Genomic DNA, 27401 nt, shown 5'->3' with positions numbered 1-27401 from the left:
TGTGTGTGTATGTATGTATGTATATTCACACACACACATATTCCATTATTATTAAAAAAGAAAGAAAAATAATGGCAGCATCCCACTCCCAAACCCCTGCTTCTAATCTGGCCCCTGAAGTCATATAATCTTTTTTGGAGACATAATTTGTCAATTCCCTCTACAGGTGCTAGAGCCCCCACCTCCTGGAAATAAAGTTCTTGCCACCAAGTAGTGTGCCTATCAAATGAATCAACATCAAAAATAAATATGGTTTTGTTAATGGAATGACATTAAAGAAAATGCATGAAGGATATGTGCTATATATATTATAATGGGGATTCCTCACTATAATTTTTTTTTTTTAGCAAACATTTCTCTTTTATGACAGATCTCAAAATCTTTCTCTAGGAGATAGGTGATGGAGGAAGAAAAAAGGGGCTCTTATCTCCATGTGGCTATTTTGTATTCCCAAATGCCTTGTCAGATTCTCGGCATTGACTGTTTGGGTTAGTTAGTCTGTCACTGAAATAATTAAATTTCACCTTCACTCCTTTTTTTTTTTATCAAGGACTCAAAGAGAAGAGCTATTCTGGAGGCAGCTACTAAGTATAAAAATCTACCTTCAAGTTTAGCAAGTATTGCCAATTCTAATAAGGAGAAAGCATTGCTGCAAAGTCATAACAATGGTAGAAAAAAGAGAATTTAGAAAAATTATAGGGATTGGTAGCATTCCACTTGGGCTCAACAGCCCCTGCTTTTGATTTCTCTATTCACTGATGAATACCAGCAAGAATTGAAGGACCTTATAATACACACCAATGAAGTGTTGATGATGAATGTTTACAAAAGACCACTATGGAAATAATTGAAGCTTATGTGTCAATGTCTGTTACAGAGAGATAGGGAAATTCTATGACAACCTTGAGAACACCCTCCAAACTAAATTAACATATACTTTAATACTCAGTGTCTTCAGTGGAAAAATGGGAATGAGTGAGGATGGCAAGAAATATCCTAGAAAATATGGATCAGGAATAAGGAAGGAGAGAACCCAAAGACTTGTACAATACACAGAAACCTCAAGCCCCTACATAGTGAATACTTTCTTTGAGAAAAGACTTAGGAATGACTGGATATAGCTAATATGAAATAATACCACAAAGAATGAAATTGAATCTGTTTTAACAGAAAGGAAATGTTTTGTTATTGAGGTGTCATTCCTGAATCATCTGAATTCCTGAATTCATGTGTTGTTTGTTGTTATTCAGTTGATTCAATCATGTCCAACTCTATACTGTCCATGAGGTTTTCTTGGCAAAAATACTGGAGTGATTTATCATTTCCTTCTCCAGTGGATTAAGGCAAACAGAGGTTAAGTGACTTGCCCAGGGTCATACAGCTAACTATCTGAGGTCAGATTTGAACTCTTTTTTGAGTCTTCTTGATTCCAGGCCCAGCATTCCATCCACTGAGCCACCTAGTTGCCTCTAAGAATTCATGTGTATAGTCAGACTATTGACTAACTAGATAAAAATTAATACAAACCCAGAAAAAAGTTAAAAATGAGAAAAAGATAAGGTATGCAATGAAAATAATCCCAATGTGACCTGTTCTAACCGGTTGTTAATCTTGAAAAATTGGAAATGGAAGAGAGGATTAGTTCAGTTGTCATTTTCTATTCTATTATATACATGGAATTGTCTATTTGAGATTTGTTAAGTTTAGAATAAAAAAAATAGAAAGAAAACACAAAATACCAGTATACATTTTATTTGTTTGTTTATTAACCTCTAGGAGCTTCTTTGACATCAGGCAACTTCTCTGACATTTAAAGCCCTCTACAGCAAAACCTCAACCTATCTTTCCTGTCTTATTTCATACTGTTCTCCTTCATGCAATCTACAATCAGGTCATTCTGACCTTCTTACTGTTCCTCATATACACCATTTCATCTCCCATCTCTGTTCCTTTTCATTGACCATTCCTCATGCCTCATGCCTGGGACACAACTCCCTCCCCCCCACTTCAACTTTTGGAACCACTAGTTTCCTTCAGGACTCAGCCCAAACTTCACCTTCTAAATTAAGCCTTTACTAATCCCCATAGCTCCTAGTAAACACCACCATCATCTTGTATCTATATTGTATATATGCTAATATATGAGCATGTTGTTTCCCCTGGTAGAATGTAAACTCCTTGAAGGCAGGCAGTTTTTCACTTTTGTCTTTGTATCTCTAATGCCTATTGAGATGTGTGGCACTTAGTAGCAATACTTAATAATAGCACCTACTTCACGGGAGTGTTTTAAGAATCAAATGAGGGGCAGCTAGGTGGCAGTGGATAGAGCACGGGCCCTGGAGTCAGGAGGACCTGAGTTCAAATCCAGCCTCAGACCAAACACTTGACACTTACTAGCTGTGTGACCCTGGGCAAGTCACTTAACCCTAACTGTCTAAAAATAAAAAAATTTTTAAAAAAAGGCTAGTTTTCCTTTTTGGCTCTAGGAGAGACCTGCTTTGTGTCGAAATGGGCAAGTTCATGAAACCCTGGAAGGTGCTGCTGGTCCTGGCCAGTACTCTGGGCGGCGCAAAGCTGTCATCATCAAGAGAATTGATGATGGGACCTCCGACAGGCCCTACAGCCATGCCTTGGTGGTAGGTATTGACGGCTACCCTCTCAAAGTAACTTCAGTAATGGGCAAAAAGAAGATTGCCAAGAGATCAAAAATCAAGTCTTTTGTGAAAGTTTATAACTACAACCACCTCATGCCCACCAGATACTCTGTGGATATCCCATTGGACAACACAGTTGTCAACAAGGATGTGTTCCGTGACCCTGCACTAAAATGTAAGGCCAGGAGGGAGGCCAAGGTCAAATTTGAGGAAAGGTACAAGACAGGCAAAAACAAGTGGTTCTTCCAGAAGCTACGGTTTTAGAACTACTTTGTTGGTCAGTAAATAAAATGTTTATTAAAAGTGGAAAAAAAAGAATCAAATGAGATCATATATACACGTGTACATATATATGTACACGTGTATATTCACATACTATGGTATCCGTATATATATCTGTATGTATGTATACACACTTAATATGGTGTATGTATATATATATATATGAAACTTTGCAAACATTAAAGTACCATAAAAATGTTAGCTTTTATTATTTTTTAATAAATGCTTATTGGTTGATGTGATTTGGCAGAACAAAAGCCCACCTTAAAATAAAGGCTCTTCTCTAACAAGGCCAATAAGAGCTAAGTCATTATGAGCATGAGAAGTGAACTGTGCCTCATTTAGGCCCCTACATGGACTTTAGAACATGCACAAGTATTACTTGATTGTTTGTTATCCACTTAAGCCATAGCGAAGACCCTGGTTTCTGCAGTCAAGGGAGTGAGTTTGTCTATCAGCCATACAGCATTCAGAAATTAATTTGGTCAGGCAAATGTTTGGTAGTGACTACTTTAAGTTTTGGCTTGCTCTTCTCAGGGACCAAGATGGTGTGGGAAAAGTGTGGCCCTAAGTTAACACATTATCTTTGATACTTCTGTTCTTGTTCAGTATCTTCTCAGTAAATTATTTCTTTGTCAAAGCTAATTGATTTAATGAAAGTGGGTACTAATCAACATAAGGAAGTTACTAGTTGTAACTGGCATAGATATTAAGGACAATACACAGGATTGAAAGCTCAAGCTATTAATATTTGAATGATACCCCCTTGACCTCTGAGGGGTACCCCTAAGGGAACTATACTTAGTCTTGCTTTGGGGAACCCATTCTCCAATACAAGTGGAATTTGGAATAAGGACCCTCAAAGTCTATATGGGTTGCTATGGTTATTCAGTCATTTCAGTCATGTTCAACTCTTGGTGACCCTGTTTGGGGTTTTCTTGGCAAAGATACTGGAGTGGTTTGCCATTTCCCTTTCCTGCTTATTTACAGATGGGGGAACTGAGGCAAACAGGGTTAAGTGACTTGCCCAGGGTCACACATTGAGTAAGTGTCTGAGGCCAGATTTGAACTCAGAAAGATGAGTCTTCCTGACTTCAGGCCTCTAGGGGTTACAGGTGTCCTAAATATTTAGAATTCTTGGAAAGATATACTGGCAGGCAGAACCTTGTCTAACAATCTGCTGGTCATTAATACTGGGCAAGGCATAAGCCATGGAGATATGCTCACCAAAAGAATTTCAATCAATCAACAATCATTTATCAGGTTCCTATGAGGATCCAGGCCCTGTGTTAGAATGGGGGGGGGGGGGAAAATACAAAGACAAAAGTGAAACAGTACCTGCCCTGAGGGAATTTCAGTGTAACTAATAAAGACAACATTTAGATATAGAGGTATATGCAGAATAGATACAAGATGACTTTGAGAGAAAGGCATTAGCAGCTGGGAGAAGGGGAGCATCAGAAAAGGTTTCTTACAGAAAATGGTCCTTGAACATTGACAAAGGATTTTAAGAGATAACAAGCATCAAGGATGGCCAGTGCAAAAACATGAAGGCAGAAGGAGTGACAGGTGAGAACCAACAAGAATACTAGTTGAGTTCTAGCAAAAGTAGGTTATGACTTACCTGGAGGACTAGGTTGTGAAGAATTTTAAATGAAAAAAAAACAGAGGAGTTTACACTTGATCCTAGAGGTAATAAGGAGCCACTGGAATTTACGGGAAAGGGAAGTGACATGGTCAGAACTACACTTAAACTAAGTATGAGGAGAACGAGAGAGAGAGCAATGCCACAAAAACCAGAGAGAAGAGAGTATCCAGGAAGAGGGGTAGTTTCAAATGTACAATGCTGAAGAAAGGTCAAGAAGGATGAGGAATGAGAAAAGCTCATTAGATCTGGCAATCAAGAGGTTATTGGTAATTTTGAATAAAACAGTTTCAATTGCATGATGACTTTGGAAGACATTGTAAACAGTTTAGAAGAAAATAAGGAGAGATAATGCAAACAATGAGTATTAGCTTTTTAAAGGATTTTAGCTGAGAAAGAGATAGGATGATGGCTTGAAGGGATAGGATGGCAGGGTCTAGAGAGGGTATTTTTGGTTTTTTCTTTTAAAGGATGGAGAGACTGGGCTAGGTTTGCAGGCAGCAGAAAAGGAACCAGGAGAGAGGGAGAAACTGAGAAAATTGAGGGGGCAATCTGCTGTAGAAGACTGGAAGGGATAGGATTGAGAGCACATTTAGGGGGTAGCCTTGGCAAGGAGAAAGAGCCCCTTTTTATCAGAGACAAGTAAAGGAGGTAGTGGGGGCCATTTGATTTGGCAATTAAAAGTTGATTGGTAACTCTGGAGAGAATAGTTTCAGGGTTGTTTGTTTGTTTGTTTAGAGAGCAGGTTTCTAAACATTTACCAGCACATTACTGCACATACTCCCAAAAGTTCAATGACATTATAACCTGAGGAGAGCCAGGATTCAAGCTGAGGGAGTACCAGAACAGCAAGAAACAAAAGATTGTAGCAAAAACTCCCAAAAAACAACCTTTTATTGAATGATGATAAGTTCATATTTCTAGTAAGGGGGTAAAACTCAGTGAAAACCGAAGGAAATGGCCACCTGTAAGCGAATACTTCTACTGCTCTTCTTTCCTGGTGATGTTTTCTGCACATATGATTGGTTGATCCAAACGACAAGCATAACCTTGAAGTTAGTACTTTCAGCCTCTGGATCAAATGAAGAATGGAAGCCCAGTAAGCAGTAGGTCAACAAGTATTTATTAAGCACCTACTATGTGCTTAGCACTGTGCAAAGCACTGGGGAATACAAAGAAAGATAAAAAACAAAACAAAACAAAACAAAAAGCCAGTCCCTGCTGTCAAGAATTTCACACTCTAATAGGATTTCACAGATCCTTTTCTGCATTCTGCTCTGCCTGACCTCTATTTTCCATTCTCAAATCTTCTAGTTTGTACTGTGAACTGGGGTGATTAATCCTACCCCTTAGGCAAATCACTCATTCATATGAAAAAGCTTAATAACCACGATCCCCACTAGAACCTCTTCCTGCTAAATCTCAACTATTCCAACACAAATTAGGCATCATTGCTTCCCGATATTGCCTAGGATGGGGATGTAAGCTCCCTCTATTTCAGCCTTGTAAAGGCATGGTCTCAACCACCAGAGTCCACATTGTCACCTAGACATGCAAAAGTTTTCTACCTATAAGCACAGTCACTATTAAAATGGCTATTTGATCTCACTTCCCTCCTTCATCTATATTGAGTCTCTTTTTCCTTCTTTGATTTTTTTTTTCTAGCAAACAACAATGTGTGTGTGTGCCAGAGAAAGCCTGACATGACTGTGCAATTAGGGTAGACCTTTTTAATTCAAATTGTACTTCAATATGCAACCTAGAGAATAACTTATTACAGATAGGGAGGTCTTGCTGCTTCTAAGTCCAAGCCCCTGTTACATCCTGGCTTAGCAGGCATTGGTAGTTCTCCTGGCTGAATTCAGAAAGCAGTAATCATTATAGCTGAAACTGAGAGCCCCTTTGTTCATACTTACAGTCTTCTGTAAATTCCGTCTCTTACGAGGACCAATATGTGCAATATTATTTATAACAGTATCTTTTGTTGTAGCAAAGAACTGGGAACAAAGTGAGAGACCGCCAACTAGGTAACAGCCGAACAAATTACTGCATATGTGGTCTCCTTGTCATGGCCCTAATATCTCCACCACCTCCTACTCTGACTCACAGGCTATGACAGGTGAGTTTTTTTGCCTTAAATTGCAGGGCCCCAGGACTCCATTCAATTTCCTTAGGTTTCCTTGCCATGCCCATCATATTCTTTCCATCTTTCCTTTATGTATTGATTTCCTCCATTAAAATGCAAGCTCTTTGAGGCAGAGGGTATTTGGTTGTATTGTATCCCAAGCACCTGGCACATTGCCTGGCCCATAGCCAAGAGATAAATTATGTCTCAGTCTCTACCTCAGCCTGTCTCTCTCCATCTATTCATCTGTCTATTTGCCTGCAATGTAATATTATTGTAAAATAAGAAATGATAAAATAGACAGGTTAAGAGAAACATAGGAAGACACATGAACTGATAGAGTGAAATGAGTAGAACTAGTATAATTTATAACATAATTACAATAATTTAAAGGAAAATATCTTTGAAAGACTTAGGAACACTGATCAATAATCAATCATGACTCCAGAGGAAGGCCTCCCACTTCTTGGCAGAGAAGTAGTAGACTAGGAAAGCATACAAAGAAATTTGTTTTACTTGACTGTACTTTAATACAAGGGAAGGCTTTAATTTTTTTGTGAGAAAGGGAATTGTAGGGAGGAGCCCATGGGTGGTGATACTGATGCAAAAAAGAGGGGGTGGAAAGTGTCAACTAAACATTAAAAACACAAAAGAGGAGAAAATTAAGTTTCTCAGGGAACAGAAAGTGTCAGTGCTGCTCTCTGACCAGGTGTGATAATTCAGGGTAGAAAGCAAAAGCCAAAGGATAAAAGATACTCCCTCTCCTGGCTCCCTCCTACTGTAGGAATGTGGGCAAGGTGAAGGCTTTCTGCCTGGAGTTGGACCAGGGCTAGGGAACCTGTGCCCTCAAGGCCACATGTGGCTCTCTAGGTGCTCAGGTGAGGCCCTTTGACCGAATCTAAACTTCACAGAACAGATCCCCTTAATAAAAGGATTTGTTCTGTAACACTTGGACTCAGTCAAAAGACCGAAGCACCCAAGTACCTAAAGAGCCACATGTGGCCTCGAGTTAGAAAGTTTCCCACCCCTGGACCAATGGTAAAGTCTAAATACAAGGTTACACATAAAACAAAACAAACAAAAACCCCCAACAAAATCCTCAACAACTGTAACAGAGATTCACAATTATAGATAGATCGATCCAGATTTTATAACTATATCTTTGCCGCTTTTCCTGTTTTGTATATTAAAATGCTCATGTTTGTCGAGTTAAAAGTTAATAATTTAAAAAAATTAAAAATTAAGGGAGAAGTGAATAGGATTCAAAATGTGGAGTAGAGGATAACTCCACTAGGGTGTGAGTACTCAGTAGATATACTTGTTGACTAATCGATGGGGCAATTAGCAATGGGAGATTTTATGATACTTAAGCCAGAGTTCACGTCTAATTCTTTAATGACGTATGTCACCGGTTCAGAGCTTGGAGTTGACCTTAGAGATCATTTAGTCTAACCCCCTTCTTTTACAGAAGAGGAAATCGAGGCCCAGAGAAGAAAAGCAACTTGCCCAGGGTCTCAAAACTAGCAAGAGTCAAGAGTCAGAATTCCAATCCAGGTCCTCACTGCAGACCCGGCGTTTATTCCACTGCACCAAGCTTCCACTAAGAATCCTACTTGTTTCTTCAAAACTGACTTTTTAAGAAGTTTGAGCATAAACCACCCAGAAAGGGATGTTACTGCAATCCAAGGCAAAGAGTTCGCCTCTAGAATATGAGCCGAGTCTTGCTCGGAGCTGCGATCCCTAAGGAATTATCCTCAGGTCAGAGGTTGCGGTTTTGCACCTCTGTGTTTGCCCAGCCCAGGGACCTGCCGCTAACCGGCGCTTAATAAAACTCGTGGAATTGAATGGGGGCGGGGAACTAGCCAAAGCGCCGCAGCCCCACACTTCCCAGCATGCAGCAGGCGCCGCCGCGGAGCCTGGGCGTGCGAGGGCTGACAGGCGGCGGACTACCACTCCCGTCATGCAGTGGCATGGCGGAGGCCATTGGTGGGAGGTTCCGCGGACGGTAGCCGGTTTGGCGGAACTGGCGGCGACGAAGGCGCCGAAGGATGGAGGCGGTGGTTTTCGTCTTCTCGCTCATCGATTGCTGCGCCCTCATCTTCCTTTCCGTCTATTTTGTATCCTTGCCTCTCGTCTGCCCTCCTGGCTGGGACTCCGTCGGACACCCCGTGGCGTGGCGTGGCGTGGCGGGCCCGGGCCCGGGCCGGGGGAGCCCCAACCTCGGGGCTGAGCGGGCGCGGGTGCGGACAGGGGAAGGTGGGGGGCCCGCCCGCCGCCGCGCCGGAGCGGGGGTGCGCGCGAACAGGGCCGGCCCGGGCTCTGGCCAGGGCGGGGCGGGCTGCCGGGGGCCGGGGGTGGGTGTGTCTGACGGAGGAGCGAGGGGAGCCCTACCTCGGTCCCGATCCCGTGATTTCCTGGGTCCCCGCTTTGGCTGGGCCCCCTCCCCGCCCGAGTCCTAGGTGCAGCCTAACCGGGCATGATTCATTGCCTCGGTCCGTCCCCTCGGCGCTCTTCGGAGAGGAAGGTTAGGTTTCCCCAGGAGATTTTTTTTTTTTTGCGGGGAAGGATAATCCAGCGGTGTGGAGCCAGGTAGCGTGGGCACTGGATACCCCATCGGGCTGATCCTGGCTGGGACCCCAGCCTCCCCTCCCCGCGGCTGCTCTAGTGCTAGGGAGCCCTCTTGTCATTCCTTTAAACACCCCCCTCCTTTGTTCTCCAGAGTGTTGCAGCCCAGGCATTTCACACCCCAAGCAAGACTGGGTTCATTTTCTAGAGGCGAACTCTTCGCTTTGGAATAACATCCTTTTCTGGATGTTTTATGTTAAACTTCTTGAAAAACCAGTGTTGAAGAAATGTTAGGTCTATAAATACACTATTAGTTAACTGCCTCCATTCTTTTTGCAACTACTTTTTGTGGTTTCCTAAAGTGTGAACTCTTTTAAGTCTTTGGACATGCCAGAAGTGTTTTACAAAACAGGCCCATTTGAAGTTGGCTACAAGTGTCATGGAGATTTTGTATTTATTCTTTCATGTTACAATGTTTATACTGTGTCTATGCAAGGCAGAAAGTAGTTATTGAAGCTCAGGACTGAACTAAGTAGGCACTTCAGGACATAGAAAAGAAACAAACTATCTCAGCCCCAGAACACCAATCTTATTAACAGTATTGCATAATAATGCCACGTTACTTTGTTATTAAAATTAAACTAGAATCTGCTTCCCATTTTATAGCTTAGTGCCTTGAACATAATAAAGTTCAGTAATTGTTAAATGAATGAATGAATGGTTTAGAAATAAATGTTCCTTGCCACTTTTTTGTGTGTGAGATTTTAGGTCATGAAATTTTAACCTTTCTTTTGTGTGTCATGAATCCTTTTGGCAGTCTGCTGAAACATGTGGACCCTTTCTTAGAACAATGTTTTTAAATGCATATGATCATAAAGGAAGCAATTTGTATTGAAATATCATTAGCAAAATATTTTTTAAAAGTTTATAGACCCCAGATTAAGAATCCCCATTCTATAGACAGAATTAAATTTTCAGTTTGTTAGAGCATATTGCCTTTTGGTTATCCTACAGCAGTTTTAAAATTCTTTTAAAATTGATAACTTTTGTTTTGACACAAAACGGCCCCAAAACTCCAACAATGAACAACACAACCCCCCCACCCCTCAGTTCTTTTCCCCAGCAAAATCACCTGATAGAGTGTTTGTAGCTGATGGTGCTTAACCCTTTTCTGTAGAATGGTAAGCATGAAAGCCAGAATGTTGGGGGATAAGGAGACAAGGACATTGAGGAAATGGAGGAAAGGAATATATACTGAATTGTCCCATTTCTTTTTAATTGTTAAAATAGATATTACTTTACTACTTTTATACTTTCATTTTGGATCTTTTTAATCTCCCTGTTTTTCACATTATGTTGCATTTGGGAGGTCCAGATGTAGAAATAGTGAGTACTGGTAAGGCTATCCATGAATGTCATTGGTTGAAAAGGGAATGGGGTAAAATAAATGAGAAATTTAAGTTCTCTTAATAATCTGACATTAATATTTTTCAGTAAAGAAATAGCAAATTTTTTTTTATCAAGTCAAACCTCATTCTATCGTTGAGCAGTATGAGTTGTATACTTAGTCATTTTCTGAGGCTTTAACATGAAATCACTGTTGTATTATTAAAGATTGAATTTAATGTTTCCTTATCTTGGTCTTCAGATAATCACATTATCTGATTTAGAATGTGACTACATCAATGCTAGGTCTTGTTGCTCAAAATTAAACAAGGTAAGACTTTAAAAGCCTATTTTCTAATGTTCTAGTCAGTAGGAATCTAGTCAGCTCTCAATTTCCTGTACCAATCAAGGGGAACAGTTGACTGTAGAATACATGTTCTTGAAGCTTGAATTATGGATGTAATATGTTAAAAATAATATCAGGAAGGCAGTGGGCCAGAATGAACTGAAGTTTTCAGAATTAAAAAAAAAATATTCCAAGGACAATAAAGAACTTTAAAAAGTATATTTGATGTGAAGATACCAGGGTTGAGTCTACTTCTTGAGGCAGATACTATAATAATAATGCTACCAAATGAGAAAGAGAAGGGAAAGTAAATACCCAGCTACTCCACTTCCGCCTTCTCAGTTGAGAAAAAGGATCCTCAAACTGATAACAGTAGGACAAACTTAGTGAAGAGGAAACTGAAACTCAAGACAAGCAACTAGATAGTTAGAAAGCACACTGAGCCACTTTAAATGACTTTTGAAAGAATCGTGGAGTCTTAGAGTTTGAAGGAACCTTGGAAGTCTTTTAGTGCAGACCGTGTCTGAAGCATGAATCTGTGCTATAGTACAGTCTCCCTGACTGTAGCCCCCGCTTGGACATATCTATGAGAGAAAACAGAACTATTCTCTCACCCCGCAAAGATACCCCCATCTCATTTTGGGGCAACTCTTAATTCTAAAGAACTTGTTTCTTACTTGAACCAAAATTTGTTACTCTCTAGTCCTGGTTCAGTTCTGTAGAGCGTAGTAGAACAACGATAATCTCTGTTCTCCATAAAAATATCCAATAGAAGTCCCCTGTCTTAGATGATCTATGTCAACAAAGACCTAGATAAAATTGTGGAGTTGCTCAGAATTATGAAAAATGTGAAATGTGCTGAAAGACCGAAAATAGAAAAGTACTGATTTGTGGGGGAGGGGGAAAGGGAAGAATTAGATTCTTTAGAAACTAGACTCTTGAGCTTGGTGTTAATCCCTGGCAAAATATAAAACATTCACAGGTGGTTTGTGAGAACTTAGAAGGTGAAATATGAAGCAATGTACTTGCAATCAGGAGAACCCAAATTTAATGGGAGTTCTGACACTCCCTTTGTGACCTTAGCCAACAGTGTAGTTAAGTGGATTAACAGAGTGGTTGAATCTGTACCTAAAGAATATTAGTTAATAGATGCATGTTAAACTGGAGGGAGGTCTTCCTACTGGTTTGCATAAATACAGTGTCTTAAACCCTGACCTTTTCAACATGTTTATTGGTGATTTGGATGAAGACATCAGTGACAGATTTGCAGGTGACACAGAGCTGGGAGGGTTAGCTAAAATACACCAAATGACAGAATTTAAAAAAAAAAAGGTAGATCTGGCTTGTTTTAAAAGTGCCCAAATTTAACAAGATGAAATTTAATTCGTATTATTCTCAAATATTCAGATGGATATCTGAGTTCATTGATTCTGTAGACCTCCCCAGTGATGCAGGTTGCACCCTTTCCATGCCTGCCTATACTGTGCTATGCTTGTCCATGTCCTTATATAAATTTGCTATAGGGTGTCCAATCAATATGTACCTTTCTTCTGACCCATGGATTGGAACTATGGTGATGACAATAGATTATATTTGTATAGTGCTTTATAGTTATAAAAACTTTCTTCAGAACAGTCCTGTAATATAGATAGTATAAATATAATTTCCATTTTGTAGGTGAGATGACTGAAGTTCAGAGAGGTTGTTACTTTGTCTACTGTTAGACAGCTAGGTAAGTGGTAGGGCCCAGATGTTGTCTTCGAACTCCCAGTCCATTACAATTTTCACTACACCAGGCTGTCTTTCTAAGATTCAGAGTTCTTCAGATTCAAAAAGTTAACTTCATAAATATGAGATAGAAGAGATGTGTCTTAACAGCAGTTCATATAAAAAGATTTAGGGGTTTTAGTTGACTGTAAACTCAATTAGAGTCATCAGTATGGTTTATCTGCTAAAAAACTCTAATATTAGGCTCTATGATTAGAAGTGTATTTCCCAGAATAAGGAAGATATTTGTACAACTCTTCTCTCTGTTGGTCAGATCATTTTAAGAGGGACATTGGACAAAATGGAAATCATCTGTGATGGTGAAGGGACTTGGAACCAGGTCAGAGGAGGATTGGTTGAAGGAACTGGAGTTGTTTAGCCTGGAGAAGAGCAGATTTAATGATGAATAGTATCCCTGTCTTCAAGTATTTGAAGGGTTGTCATGTGGAAGGGGGGTTGGAGCTTACTTGAGTAGCTCCAGAGAGCAGAACCAAAACAATGGGTAGTAGTTACAAGGAGACACATTTCATTTCAGTATAAAGAAGAACTTTTTGACAATCAAGACTGTCCAAAAATGGAATGGCCTGACTGAAAAGGCTGTTGGAAGGGATCACAAAGGCTGTTTAGTTCAACCCTCATTTTACAGATGTGGAACTGAGGCATAGAGTACTTAAGTGACTTGCTCAAGATCTAACAGGCAATTAGAAGCAGAGACTGGATTAACCTCAGGCCTTCTGACTCCAAAGCCAGTGCTTGTCACTGGAAGATTCAAACAAGCTAGACGACTGTTTCTCAAGGGTACTCCTGTGTGAGGTAAGAGGTTAGATGGGGACCAGATGACTTCAGAGTTTCCTTCCATCTCAGAAATTGGATTAGTTCTGACATCTCACAATACTTGGTGTAATAAAACGCCCTCAGGAATGTTGGACGTGAAAAAAATCTGTCTCTTCAGCTCCTCCTTTTTCCCCCTTTCATTTTCCCTCACTGTTACAGCAAAGGCAAAGTACCTACGTGAGGAAAGCTGTTCTCTTTCTCAAGTCTGTGTTTCTTTACTCTTGGAGTCTCACATCATCCCTGGGTGAGGATGATAATTTAAAGGATAGTCACTTTCTTAGCCATATTACCATTTTGATACCTTTTTGAAAGGAACTGCACACACACACACACACACACACACACACACACACACACACACACACAAAATGAAAAATAACACTTAAAGGTGGTGGTGGTGGGGGAGCCAGCCTGAACCAGCTGGAGGCATCTTAAAAATGTTTAGTGTGAGTATTTACATCTCAGAAATAGGCAAATAATACAAATCTGGGCTTGATTTATTGTTTTGTTGATTGTCTAGACTTAAGAAAGTGAGGAGAAAGGGGAAAATATTAACAATGCAGATTAAGCTTACAGATTTATCATGTATACTCCACTACCCCCCTCCTTGTTAAACATCAGTACACTGCAGCTTATAGGCCATACTTGGGTTATATAATCCAGATTTAGGAGAAAAAAATTCAGCTTATAGTCAGACCAAAATAGTGGGCATTTTTGTTTAAAAGATTCTCTTCAGGCAACTGAGGCAACATCACCTTTAATTTAGCCAGAACTTTATTTTGGTAAAAACACTTGAATTGCAGAAATTGAATATAGGTAAGTGAAACAATTAGCATTGGTTCAACCTATGGGAAGGATGGACCTACACTTTGTGCCTAAAAAGTGTTATGTACATATTTGACTCTAAAAACCACTTACACGTGTCTTCCATTTTTTTTTCTACTGAGATTTCTCTGGCCCATGATAGAAATAAAATGAAATTTTTAAAGTTGAATTTTTAATAAACTATATCTTAATTACCTAGTAGTGATATTGTTATTGAATTGTTAACTTTCAAATAAATTATTTCTTGGTTAGTTGAGTGGCACATTATTTTTGTTTAGCATGTAGGATGTTTTGTAGGTTTTCTTTTGAAAACTGAAAAAAAAAGACCAGTTTTTTTGAATGAGAGGGTTATTCCTTGTTGTCCATTTAAGTCAGAGGTCTGTGAATTTGTTTTAAAAAATACGTTGATGGTTGTATTTTAATAAAATTGCTTTCCTTAGTAATCCTGTACAATTAAAAACATTACTCCAGAAAGGGATCCAAAGGATTCACAAGATTGCCAGAGAGGTCTGACACAAAAAAGATGAAGAACCCCTAATTTAAGTCATTTTAGAGACACCTAAACATTGGCAGATCTCTAAGGTGGTATTAGCTAATTATAGCATGGATGTAGCTGGTTAGGATTTGACAGTCCTTGGGTTTTGAATGAGAATTTTATGAAATCTCCCTGCCTGGAGTTCCCCTACCAGAGCAAGCTCCAGTGTCTTGACCATTTGTCTTATCTCATAAACCCACAGTTCTTTTGGGACTGATGATGACACTCACTCCCTAGGGTCAGAGCTGGGAGTGATATTGGCTTTGGGGTGAGCCGCCTTCTTGTTCTGCCGTACCCAGGGATGCTGTTTATAGCGGCTGCACCACCTCCCTATGCTCTTTCCAACCCTTCTTTACCTTGTTTTCACACTGTCAGCCTAACGTCCTAAGATTGGGTTCTGTGCCTCTGGCACTCTGTCAAGACATCACAGTAGAACTTCAGAATTGGAAGGGACTTTAGAAACAATTTACTCCAACTCATGGCAGTTCTTCCTGCTGTCAAGCCTAAGTTTGCCTTTTTGCAGCTTCTACCTATTCCTCCTACTTTTCCTCATTGAAACCAAACTGAACAAGGGTAACCCGTCTTCCACATGACAAATCTTGAAATCCACAAAGAGAGCTACATTGCTCCTCCCTTTCCCATGAATTTCCTGTCCTGGCTAAACATCCCCATTTTCTTCAGCCAGTGTTCATACTGTGTGGTCCTTAGGTCCTCCGCCTTCGTAGCTGCCTTCCTTGGACACTCACTGGCCTATCAAGTGTCCTTCCTAAATTTTGGCAACTGAAATGAGTGCAACGTTTCAGATGTCTGACCAGGGTAGAATATATATAGATTATCACCTCCTTGTTCTGGAAGCTGTGCTCCTCTGTATTCAGCTTAAGATCACATTAAATGTTTTTGTAGGAATGTCACACTTTTGACTCATTGTACTTACAAGCCACTCAAACTCCTAGCTCTTTTACAGATGAACTGCTGCTGTCTTGTATTTTTGAAGTTAATTTTTTCAAACCCAAGTATATGACTTTACATTTATCCCTGTTACATTTCATTTTATTAGATTCAGACCAACAAGATAAGATCTTTTTTGATCCTGACTCTGTCATACAGAGTGACTATCTGTTCTAGCTTTGTGTCATCTGCAAATTTGGTAGGGGTTCTATCTATGCCTTCCATTGATAAGAATGTTAAGCAGCATTTGGCCAAGCATTCATTCCTTCCAACTCCACTGGAGAACTCCTTCCAAGTTGATATCAAATGATTAGTGACTATCCTTTCAGTCCAGCCTTTCAGCCACTTCTAGATAGACACCTAACTCATATCTCTCTATAATTTCCCCAAGAATAGCATGAAATATGTATTCAAATACTTTGTTAAAGACTAGGTAAACAGCATTCCCCTAATCTGTGAGTCTAGTGACGCTATTTAAAGAAAAGAAAATAAGGCTAGTATAAATAAATGTTGCTGACTGCTGAATTAAATTATACATTTATTAATAGTTGAAAATTTGACTACACTTTCAGAAAATGTGGAAAAAAACAAGTATCTTACGGTTTGTCCCTAGAGAATAAATTACCCAGTGGGAGGATCTGGCTGGTTGGGAGTATTTTAATATTCCATTTTGTTTAGCTTATTAAAATACATTATTAAAAATGATAAAACATAAGTTAATACAAAACATTTTTTTAGGTCCTTCTGTTCCCACATCCTCTGCTCCTCCTTTCCCCCACTGAGAGCCCAGCTGTAATAGTTGTCAGTGCGTGAAAAATGGAGTCATAAATGAAGGAAACTAAAATTGTGTTGCCATGTTAATGTAATAATGTAATCTTAAATTTAAGTCCTGGTTCTGCCACTACCTCTCTGCCCTTCCAAGTATTTACTTTAAGCTTTATTCAGTGTTTAGGTTTTTATCCTTCCTTGAGTTGAATGATGGTCTCCATGAGAATGATTTATTTGTAAAGTACATTGAGGTTCTGGGTTGAAAGGTTTTATGGAAATTGTTAGTGGCTGCAAGTGGCATAGCAGATAGAGAGTTGGCCTTAGAACCAGGACCACATGAGTTCAAGTCTCACCTCTGACATATCCACACTGTGTGAACTTGGATGAGTTATTTTTTAGTGCTGTAGGCAAGAGGCAGCAAATGTGGGGCCAGAGTCTGGCTAGAAACAGATTAAAATGTGATTGAGACATATTTAGCAAAATAAATAAAAATACAGTAAAACATAGATAATGTCACATTCCAGCCCCAGGGATCCTCTTGTATGGTAGTGGCCCCTGGTTCTATTTGAGTTTGATACCACTACTCTGAGTAAAGCTTTAAAAACCGGAAGTTATAAAGAAGGTACTGGCTGGCCTGTGTGGTAGAAGTTCCTCACCAGGCGCTCCTTATGCCACTAAAATTACAGGCTCAGTTCCTGTCCCTTTCCAGCTGTAATGCCCTAATTTGTGTTCATATTGACTTAGGGTTTTTTTTTTTTTAAAGCAGAGAGATTGAAATAAAAAGTAAACTAGACTTCCCTACCTCCACCCCCTTTTCAATCAGGGCTTTAAATTTGCGTGATAAAATCAAACATGAAATTTAAGTATGTTATTTAAGACAAACTTCAACTGGCCACATAGGCAATCAGTTGGTTGCACAGGCAGGTGAAGCCGCTTGCAGATATGAGGCATCTGCCCTTGGGTAAAGTCCCAAGGTGCCAGCATGGAGGTTTTTTACAGTCATAGACTTGGCTGCAAACAATATGAAGAAAATGTAAAATGTGCTTTCCTTTCTTTTCAGTGGGTGGTCCCAGAATTGATTGGCCACACTATTGTTACCATATTAATGCTTATTTCATTGCACTGGTTCATTTTTCTCCTCAACTTGCCTGTTGCTACCTGGAATATATATCGGTGAGTACAGCATATTTAGTTTTTTCATTAGGGCAGGTTTTTGGCCTAGAGTAGTAAAAATGAGGGTGTACTAAGCCACATTTGAAAGTTAGCCAAAACATTTATTGTACTTTTTTAAAATGGCCTACTCTTAATAAGGGGTTATTAGATAATATAGTAAATGAAAGAAGGATTCGTTATTCCTTGTGTAATATGTATTGTTTACTTGAATTGTTTACTTTGGAGTGGGAAAATAGCTATTTTCAAGATTATATTCTGGGGGAAAGGCATAAATTTGTATTATGTAAATATTTTTTCAAGTCTGTAATATTTAACTATCATAAACTTGAAAAAATGTTTTTCATTCAGTACTTAATTCTTTCAGGGAAAAAGTTTTCAAACTGACTGAAAATGTTGGACTTTTTGTTGCATTTAATATCTATAGGCATGGATTAGTCCAAACCACAGAAGATCCATAGGTTATTGCAGACCTTATATTATATATTGTAACATGGAAATTAGATAACTGTAACAATTACTAAAGCCTTGACTTAAACATATAGTTTTGTTCAAATATAGCAAATTGGAAATACCCCCATAGTTCAAAGAATATACAGAATATTTTCTAACTTGAAAAGAACTCTGAAATAACAACAGTGCTTAAAATCACATTTGTAATGGTAATAGTTCAGTGCTTTTGGAAACTTTTAGCCCTTTTCTTTTGTATTTATGTCTAGCTGGTTTGAGTAAAACAGAAATTTTCTTAGCATGATCAATTGACTGAGTGTTGCTTTCTTATTTTAAGAGGTCTTTTCTTTCCATTTACATTGTTACTCCTTTAGTTAAGACTCTCTTCACTCAGAAATTAATGTCTTCTGTTCTGAAATCATCTTCAGATTTCTTCCTCCCTCACTCAGAGAGCCATCCCTTGTAACAAAGAAGATTAAAGGGAAAAAAAGTTTCTGCAAAACTAACATATCATTTGAGTCTGAAAATATATGCAATATTTATACCCTTAGTCACTTACCTCCCTGGTGAAGGGAGGTACATTTTCTCATCTTGTTTTTCAGGTGAAGCGTGTTGTTATATGTCTAGTAGATAGTGATCAGTTTGATTTATTTTTTTGATCACTTACATTGTTGCAGTTATTGTGAATATTATTTTTTCATACTGCTTACTACATTTTGTATCAGTTCATATATTTTCATGCTTCTCTGTATTCTTCTTATTTGTCCTTTCTTATAGCATAGTAATATTTCATTACATTTATGCACCACAGTTTGTTAACTTTTTCCCATTCAGTGGGCACCTACTTTGCTTCTGATTCTTTGTTATCACAAAGAGTGATGTAACAAATATTTTGGTGTAAATGAGACTTTTTATTCTATTTTTGTCTTCCATGGGGCATGGATCTAGCAGTGGGATCTATAACTTAAAAGTTTCTGAACATTTGAGTCACTTTTTCAGCATAATTCCAACTTGCTTTCTAGAATCATTGGATTAATTCACTGCTCCCCCAGCAGAGTACTGATGTGCTTGTTTTCCCACAGCCCTTCCAACATTGTATTATTCCTATCATTTGATATCTTTGTGAATTTGCTGGTGAGATAAAATCTCAAGTGATATTTTGATTTGCATTTTAAAAAATTATAGTGACTTAGAGCTGTTTCATGGGTTGTTAATAATTTGTAATTCTTATTTTGAGAATTGTTTGTTAAAAACTTTTGACTACTTATCCTTTGGAGAATGGCTCTTGATTATAATACATATGTATGTTAATTCCATTTACATCTTGGATATCAGACAAGAATATTTCTGAAATGACTTTTTCTTGTGCGGTGGTTTCCCCTCTTATTTTTGTTGCATTGATTTTGTTTGTTCAAAAACTTTTTGATATTATATAGTCTAATTTATTTTAATTCTTTAATTGCCTTTATCCTTTTTTTGGTTAAGAATTCTCTCACTACCTACAGTTGTTGGTGATAATGTTTTTCGCTTTTTTTGGTGTATGTGATGTGACCTTTTATTATGTTTTTAAGGTTTCCATTTGGGATTTGTTATGATATATAGTATAAATACAGACCTATATTTTTGAGGGTTTTTTTTTATTTTGTTTTTGCCAAACAGTTTTCCCATTTATGGCCAAATAGGGAATTAATCCCTAGGTAGTTTGTGTTCTTGGTTAATTGAAATTAGTTATTTCTGATTCCTACTTATCTAATTTGTTCCACCAATCTTCTTTTGTGTTTTTTTAGCTGGTACCGTAATGTTTTGATGGTTACTGCTTATAATATATTTTAGATCTTACCCCTTCGTTTCTACTTTTTGTCATTATTCCTTAGAGATTTTAGGCCTTTTGCTCCTGCAAATGAATTTGTTAAGCTTTATAAAGTGTTTTCTTAGTAGTTTCATTGGCATATTAAATCTGTAAATCAGAAAATTACTTTTTATCTTTGTCAGATAGACTTGAGCAGAATCAGCATGTTTATGTCTCCTAGATCCACCCACTGACCTTGAACTCAGTGCTAGATAAATCAAGAACCCACTACATCTAAAGTGCTGTCTCGTTCTGACCATAACACACTGTAGAAGAGCTACAGTGGGTACTGAAATCTTTAGTCTCTAGGTCTTGGGTATACTCTTAACTAACCACAAACCATACCATCAGGAGCTTAATGCGTGCAAGTGCTTACTTATCTTATTGGAAACTGAAATATACATGGAAGAAATTAAGAGCTCTGAAGTAGCCACCTTTGTACTTTTAGTTAGATTGCAACAGAAGAAGGCACTCCCTTTGGTTGCTTTTGGCTGTCAAGTCCAAAGATCCTCCTTCCTTGTAATTACATAAGGACAGAATGCAAGTATGTGTGTTTGAAGGATAGGTTCTGTAAGAATACTTCAGAAGAAGAACCATTTGTGGATCTTAAGTCCATTAGATATTCAAAAATAATTTCCTCCTCAGTTTGTCAATCAAATATTTATTAAACATCTGCTGTGGACAAAGCTTTATGCCAAACACTGTGGGGGGAGACAAGAAAAGTTATAAAATGTGGTCCCTGGCCACAATGACCTCATTTCTGAAACAAGATATAAATACATGGAAAATTAAATAACAATACAAGCATGAAATAGACGTCCCAAGAGAGTGCACACCTCATTGCCAAATAAGTGATATTGTCAGTATATGGAATAAGAGAGGAGGATGAGATCACCATGTCACCTGAGCATGGCCTTAAAGAATAAATAGGATTTAGGCATGTCATAAGCAAAACACAGAGGCAGGAAATTTGCCTAGATCATATTTTTATAAAGAATAATGGAAGAGAACACGGGAAAGTAGTAAGTAGTATTTATGTAGCACTTTAAGATTTCCAAAGCACTTTACAAATATCTCATTTTATCCTCACAACAACTCTGGGAAGTAGGTACCATTATTATTCCCATTTTTCAAATGGGGAAACTAAGGCAGGCAGCAGTTAAGTGACTTGGCCTACCATCTCACACCTAGTAGCTGACTGAGGCTGAATTTGAACTTGGATCTTCCTGACTCCAGGTCTAGTGCTTTATCTACTCTTCCTTCTAAGTGCTTAGGTAGGTTATGGAATCGTTGTAGAGTTCCAAGTGAAGGAGTTAGACCTTAATTCTTTAGGCCAGTGGTGTCAGACTCAGACAGGAGCCACTGAACTAAAAATGGGAGTCTCTAAACCGTACATAAAAATCTCTGAAAGCCACATATCGAGTGAGAAAACCTAATGTTAATATCATCTATGTTTTATTGTATTTTTATTTATTTTGCCACATGTTTCCCAATTACATTTTAATCTGATCTGGGCTGCACTCAGGAGTGTTGTGGGCTTCATGCCTGACACTTCTGCTTTAGGCAATGGACCGCTGTTCTTCCCAGGAAGAAGGAGAGGCACTGATTCCAAATGCCCTATGGGAGTTCCCTCCTGTAACTAAAGGAATATCTAACATAAATTGCAGACTAGAAGACAGCTTATTTGGGGGAGGGATAGTTAATAGGACCATAGATTTGCAGCTGGACCTCAGAGGCTATTAATTTCAGTCCGCTTATTTTACGGATAAGGAAACAGGCCAACGAAGTTAGTCATTGGACTTACTCAGGCTCATAGAAATAGTGAGCTTCAGAGGCAAGATTTGAACCCCTGTCTATCCTCTGACTCTTTTTCAGGCTTTCTTAATCTTAGTTTCTTCCCTTTGAGACTACCCCCAACTTACCCCGGCTCTGTCTTGTTTGTTGACAGTTGTTTACATGCTGTCTCCCGTTTTTAGACTATGAGCTCCTTGTGAGCAGGGACTGTTTGTTTTTGTTTTAAAAAAAAATTTTTTTTTTTTGCCTTTCTTTGTATCCCTAGTGCTTAGCACAATGCCTGGCACATAGTAGATGCTTCATAAATGCTAGTTGACTGATAGCTTATTCACCCTTTATATCCAATTAGTTGCCAGATCTTATTGATTTTAACTCCACAATATGCCTCCCAAGACCACTTCTGCTCACCTGGCTTCCAAATGATGTGAGGAGTGATCTTTCCTCACTTATACCTTATATACAGATTGGGAGAGGTTTTGGTGCTAATAATACAAGTGCATGGGAATGATGAGAGCTATCATGGCTATCAACTTGTTTGCTTTCCTGCCATTTTACCAGCTGCTATTCTGCTCTGGCAATGACTAGGAATTGACTAAGTTTCATTGTAGAGTTCCAACTGAAGGAGTTCTATAGAAGCCTTATATACATTACTTCCCAAAATTTTTAACAAAATCATTTTCCTTTCTCTTGTGCTACTTTTGTCCCAATTACACTAGTTTAGTCCCTCATCACCTCTTGCCTGGAGTATTAAAGTAACCTCCTAATTGATCTCCTGGCCTTTAGCCCCTCCTGTTTCTATCTCATCCTCCACATGACTGCCGAGATATATATAACTACACAATGAATCTGCTAACGTGAAGAAGCTGGAAAGGTTCTCTCTTTTGGGTAGAATAAAATATAAACTCTTCTGATTGGCTTTTCACCATAGCTTGAGCCAGCCTTTCTAGGCTTCCTGTCACAATGAGGCTTTGCCCTGCCTTTCAAAGCTTATCCCTGTTACTGTCTTTTATCATTCTATGTGCCAGCCAGATTGGCCCACCTGTATTCTCTATACCTGATACCACATCGTGTGTGTGTCACTGTGCCTTCACACAGGCGTCCCTCATGTCTGGAGTGAACCCTCTTCACCTCTGCCTCTGAGAATCCCTTGCTTCTTTCAAAGTTCAACCCAAGTACCTCATCCTATAGGAAACTTATCCTGATATCTCCAATTGTTACTTCCCTTGCCTCAGAATTTACTCTGTGTATAGTTTGTATTGAATTTTTTGTATACATGTGTTTCCTCCCAATAGAGTGTAAGCTCTTTGAGGGCAGGCATTGTTTTTGTATTTTTCTTCTAACTTACCCTATACACTTTATTAATCTTTTTAAAAAAATCACTTTTATTGTATTACCTCCTTCTATAAACCCTTTAATTCAGTAATTTATTAAATTCTATTACTGTGCAAAGTGCTGAGGCTACTTTTTCTAATGGAGTACATGAAGGATGGGGACAATGAGAAAACATTATTTAGAATTGGAAGGGACTATAGAGACCCTCAGAAAGAAGTCTGAGGACTAAACCTTGGGGAATGTTCACATTTTGAGGCAGGAAGAAGCAGCGCCAATGAAAGAAGATAGTTATACTTTTATTAGAAATGTTAGGATAGTGCGTGTATGTATGTATGTTTGTATATACACACATATGCATGTATCCATACACATATGTATGTATTTATAATAATAATAGCCAGTGTTTATGTAGTGCTTTAAGGCTTGTAAGATGCTTTATGTATATTTTCTTATTTGATCCTCATTACAATCCTATGAGGTAGGTATTATTTTACAGATAAGGAAATAGAGGCTGAGAGAGATTAGGTGATTTGCCCAGCATAATTCAGGTACAAAGTGAAGTGGGATTTGAACACAAGTATTCCCCTCTCCAAGTGCTTTATTCACTATCCCAACCTGCCTGAGACTAAATTTGAACACAAGCTTAGCCAGTTATACACTTTGATCATATTAAAAGACTGAAATTTGACTCAATATCCTCATTTATGAGACTCAGTTTAAGAGGGATCATGCGTATCAAAATAATTATTTTTCATGAAGTTGTTTTTAAAGTATTTTATTTTAATTGACTTGTAGTCGGTGGGTATATTGCTATTTGGGTTCTTTATGTTATTCATATTTTAATTTCTTATGGTATATTAAAATACCATGTTCTGTAAAGCCATTCTGCAGTCATTGGACATAGAATTTGTTTCTTCATTCCTTTCTTCCCTGCTGATCCCCTCTATTATACATAGTTTTAGTAGTAATATTTTTGTTCAGATACATTGAATTTCCTACTAATAATCTCTTTACAGTATATTCTTAGTAATTGGATCAACTGGTCAATGGGTATGAACATTTTTTATTCTTTAATCTCCCAGGTTCATTATGGTACCAAGTGGGAACATGGGAGTGTTTGATCCTACAGAGATACACAACCGAGGGCAGTTGAAGTCACACATGAAGGAAGCCATGATCAAGCTTGGTTTTCATTTGCTTTGTTTCTTTATGTACCTTTATAGGTAAGTCTAATATCACTGGGATTTTCCTGTATACCAGGGAATTTTATTTTTAATGTTCGACATACTAGAGCATAGACGATTTTTGCATTGACACGGAAAGCAAAGGTGACTTTAGAGATTACTTGTATTTCTTTTAGTTGTGCAGAGTTATCATTTTCATTATATCTATATCCCAGACATGAGTTTTCACTTCATGACAAACTCACTGAATTCTGTGTCCTGGGCAGAATTCGTAGTGCCGCTGGCACCAACAACAGTGGGTCAGTTTGGCATTCCCAAGACAACTTCTGCTCATCCAGCTTCTGTTATCTCCAGATTGAGAGTAATTGGGAATCACCAGAAACCCTACATATTTCTTCTCGCAATTTCAAACATGAAATCCTTTCCTTTGTCTTCCTTGTTACCTTTATGTGCTTTTACTTTTATTCTCCAGGACAAGGGAATGAAAGAATCTAAAATCTTATGTGTGTATTTGGGTAAACTACTTGATTTGACTTGTGAAAAACATTCTTTGTGAACCTGGAAATTAGGATAGGGTATTGTTTCAAAACTTAGGAGGCTTGTTTCTTTTTCCCTCTAGGTACTCACAAATCTTAGGTAAACAAAGGAAATACATTAGGAACAGCATGGATTGAATACTAGAGAATACTAGATTTAAAGTCAGGAAGTCGTGGGTTTGAATTCTACCTCTGATGTATGCCACCTGAGTAGGCAAGTCATTCATCCTTCTGAGCCTCAGGCAACATTCTGGGATTTTAAATTGAAAAGAGTTGTGATGTATAACAGTGGAAAGGCTTCCACTGTTAATGAAATAGATTGACATATATGTCAAGATTTAGAACTTTTACCATGTGCAGATTCCTAATGGTCATGTTACTAGAAAGCAATGACAGATTTTATAAATTGCCTTTGTTTGGGCCACTGAGGAAGCATGGCTAACATTTAAATAGCATTTCAGGGTCTTTACATGTATCATATTTGAATCTCACAGCATGTGAGGAAGATACAACCTGTGTTATCTTACAGATGAGGAAATGAAGGCTTAGAGAGGTTATTTGTCTGGATTCAAAGAGCAAGTAAGTGCTAGAGGAGAGATTAGAACCCAGGTCTGACTCCAAGCCAAGCACTCTGTATAGATGGAAAGGAGTAAAAAATTATGCATATAATTGTTTTATTTGACATTTACTTAATAGGCAAGAGGAGGGAGAATTTTTCTTATTTTTTTAAATTAAATTGCCCTCCTATGTTTTTCCTTTTTTATATCGGATGGAGTTAAACATTTAATTCGATCTTTGAATGAAACATCTTAGAAGTCATGGCCATTATGTTCCGCTCTACAGTGCCCATTTTCTAAAATCCTGTTACTGTACTGATACTGTAACTTATTGATGTAGATTATGTTGAAATTAGAATTTATTTGGTTTACTTTTCATCATCCACCTAATTTGTCTTTTTTATATCTTTACTTTTTAAGACAGAAAATATCTGTCACCTATCCCATTTACATATATATAAAAAAACCCTTCAAATACCAAAAATGAAAATTGAAGACTAAATAAATTTTCTATTGAAGACCTGCTTCATTTAATTTCATTTCAGCAAACATGGAAATAAACTTGTTCCCAATGAGTTTGGTAATTCTGCCTGTTTCTCTGCTGTTAAAACGTTTACCTTTTGGATCTTAGACTACATGCACTTTTCCTGCCAACATTTGGGGCTCTTATGACAGTGCACTGAATTATATATGGCAGGCACTTCAATGTATGTTGAATTATTCAGTTAAATGTACATGCATATGTTCAGACTCAGTCTGAATTAAACAGAAAACAAACTGGTTTCAGGCCTTCCATATCTGCTTAAGTCCTTTACTTCTCTGAAAATCTGGCTCAGGTACCATCTTCAAGTCTTCTCTGATGCACCCCAATTGAAATCTCTTCTTCCTGCCTTATATTTCTTGTAGTCCTTTAGACATAGGTTGGGGAACCTATGGCCTCAAGGCCACATGTGGCCCCCTAGGTCCTCCAGTGCAGCCTTTTGACTGAGTCCAAGTTTTACAGAACAGATCCTTTCATGAAGGGGATCTGTTTTGTGAAGTTCAGTCAAAAGGCTGCACCCAAAGACCTAGAAGGCCACAAGTTCCCCACCTCTGATTCTAGAGTCTAGACTCTAGATCTTCCTTTGTCCTGATGATATTCTAGGTACTTGATACATAATTTGTTTACAGTCTACTAAGGGATAAAATATAAACTTTTTGAGGGGATTTTTGTCATCTTAATCAAGTTTCTGTACACATTTCCTTTTCACATTGGTTTAGGTTATATTCTCAAGTTTACCATTTACCTTTAACTTCAAATGAAAATGAGTCAGTCAGTTAACAAGGATTTATTAAACACTTACTATGTATGGACTTCAATATGTTCTGCTCTATTTAGGTCCAGATTTTTCTAATCAAAACAGTATTACCTGCTGAGCTCTACAGATTCAAAGTAGGAATTCTGTTGTATAGTTGAAAGTGGTTGGACAACTCTTGTAGGTCCTCCTTAAACACATGTTAACAATAATCTCTTTTCTTTACAGTATGATTCTGGCTTTGATAAATGACTGAACCTGGAAGGAGATGCCTAACTTGGAGACTCACACTACAGTGAAAGTTGAGGAGCCAGAGATGAGTTTAGTCCATACCTAGACTGTGTTCATTAAGCAGTATATTTTTTTCCTCTTTGGACAAAAAAAAAAAACCAAACAACCCAAAAAACTATTTTTGCTGTATTTTTACCACATAAAGTATTTAAAAAACATGAACTGAGTTCTTGTAGATTTGTGGTTCTCAGCCTCACCACTAGCACACGTAATCAAGGCACCCATTTGATCTTCTCTGTGTTGAAAATCATCATTTGTTGAAG

General features: G+C 38.2%; 1 protein-coding gene and 1 pseudogene across 1 annotated transcript; both read left to right on the top strand.

Annotated features, from left to right (window-relative positions):
* Positions 1 to 2508: 2508 nt before the first annotated feature.
* Positions 2509 to 2957, top strand: LOC114050129 (annotated as a pseudogene).
* Positions 2958 to 8687: 5730 nt separating this feature from the next.
* LOC114050247 (protein cornichon homolog 4) lies at positions 8688 to 27236 on the top strand. Its single transcript, XM_027871893.1, has 5 exons — positions 8688 to 8823; positions 10920 to 10988; positions 17741 to 17853; positions 24358 to 24498; positions 27076 to 27236. Exons 1-5 carry the CDS (start codon positions 8755 to 8757, stop codon positions 27101 to 27103), a joined length of 420 nt encoding a protein of 139 aa, XP_027727694.1. The 5' UTR covers positions 8688 to 8754; the 3' UTR covers positions 27104 to 27236.
* The last annotated feature ends 165 nt before the right edge of the window (positions 27237 to 27401 follow it).

The sequence above is a fragment of the Vombatus ursinus genome, unplaced genomic scaffold (assembly GCF_900497805.2).
Source record: "Vombatus ursinus unplaced genomic scaffold, bare-nosed wombat genome assembly UNPS02014798.1, whole genome shotgun sequence".
Taxonomy (NCBI): Eukaryota; Metazoa; Chordata; class Mammalia; order Diprotodontia; family Vombatidae; genus Vombatus; species Vombatus ursinus.
Note: the sequence above shows the minus strand (reverse complement) of the source record. Positions and strands in the feature narration are given on the sequence as shown.

What these genes read in the sequence shown, in the direction of transcription:
- LOC114050247 (XM_027871893.1), top strand. Translation starts at nt 8,755, where the DNA reads ATGGAGGCGGTGGTTTTCGTCTTCTCGCTCATCGATTGCTGCGCCCTC. An exon ending in TCTTCCTTTCCGTCTATTTT is followed by an intron (nt 8,824 to 10,919) that starts GTATCCTTGCCT and finishes CTTGGTCTTCAG; the next exon opens with ATAATCACATTATCTGATTT. An exon ending in TTCTTTATGTACCTTTATAG is followed by an intron (nt 24,499 to 27,075) that starts GTAAGTCTAATA and finishes TTTTCTTTACAG; the next exon opens with TATGATTCTGGCTTTGATAA.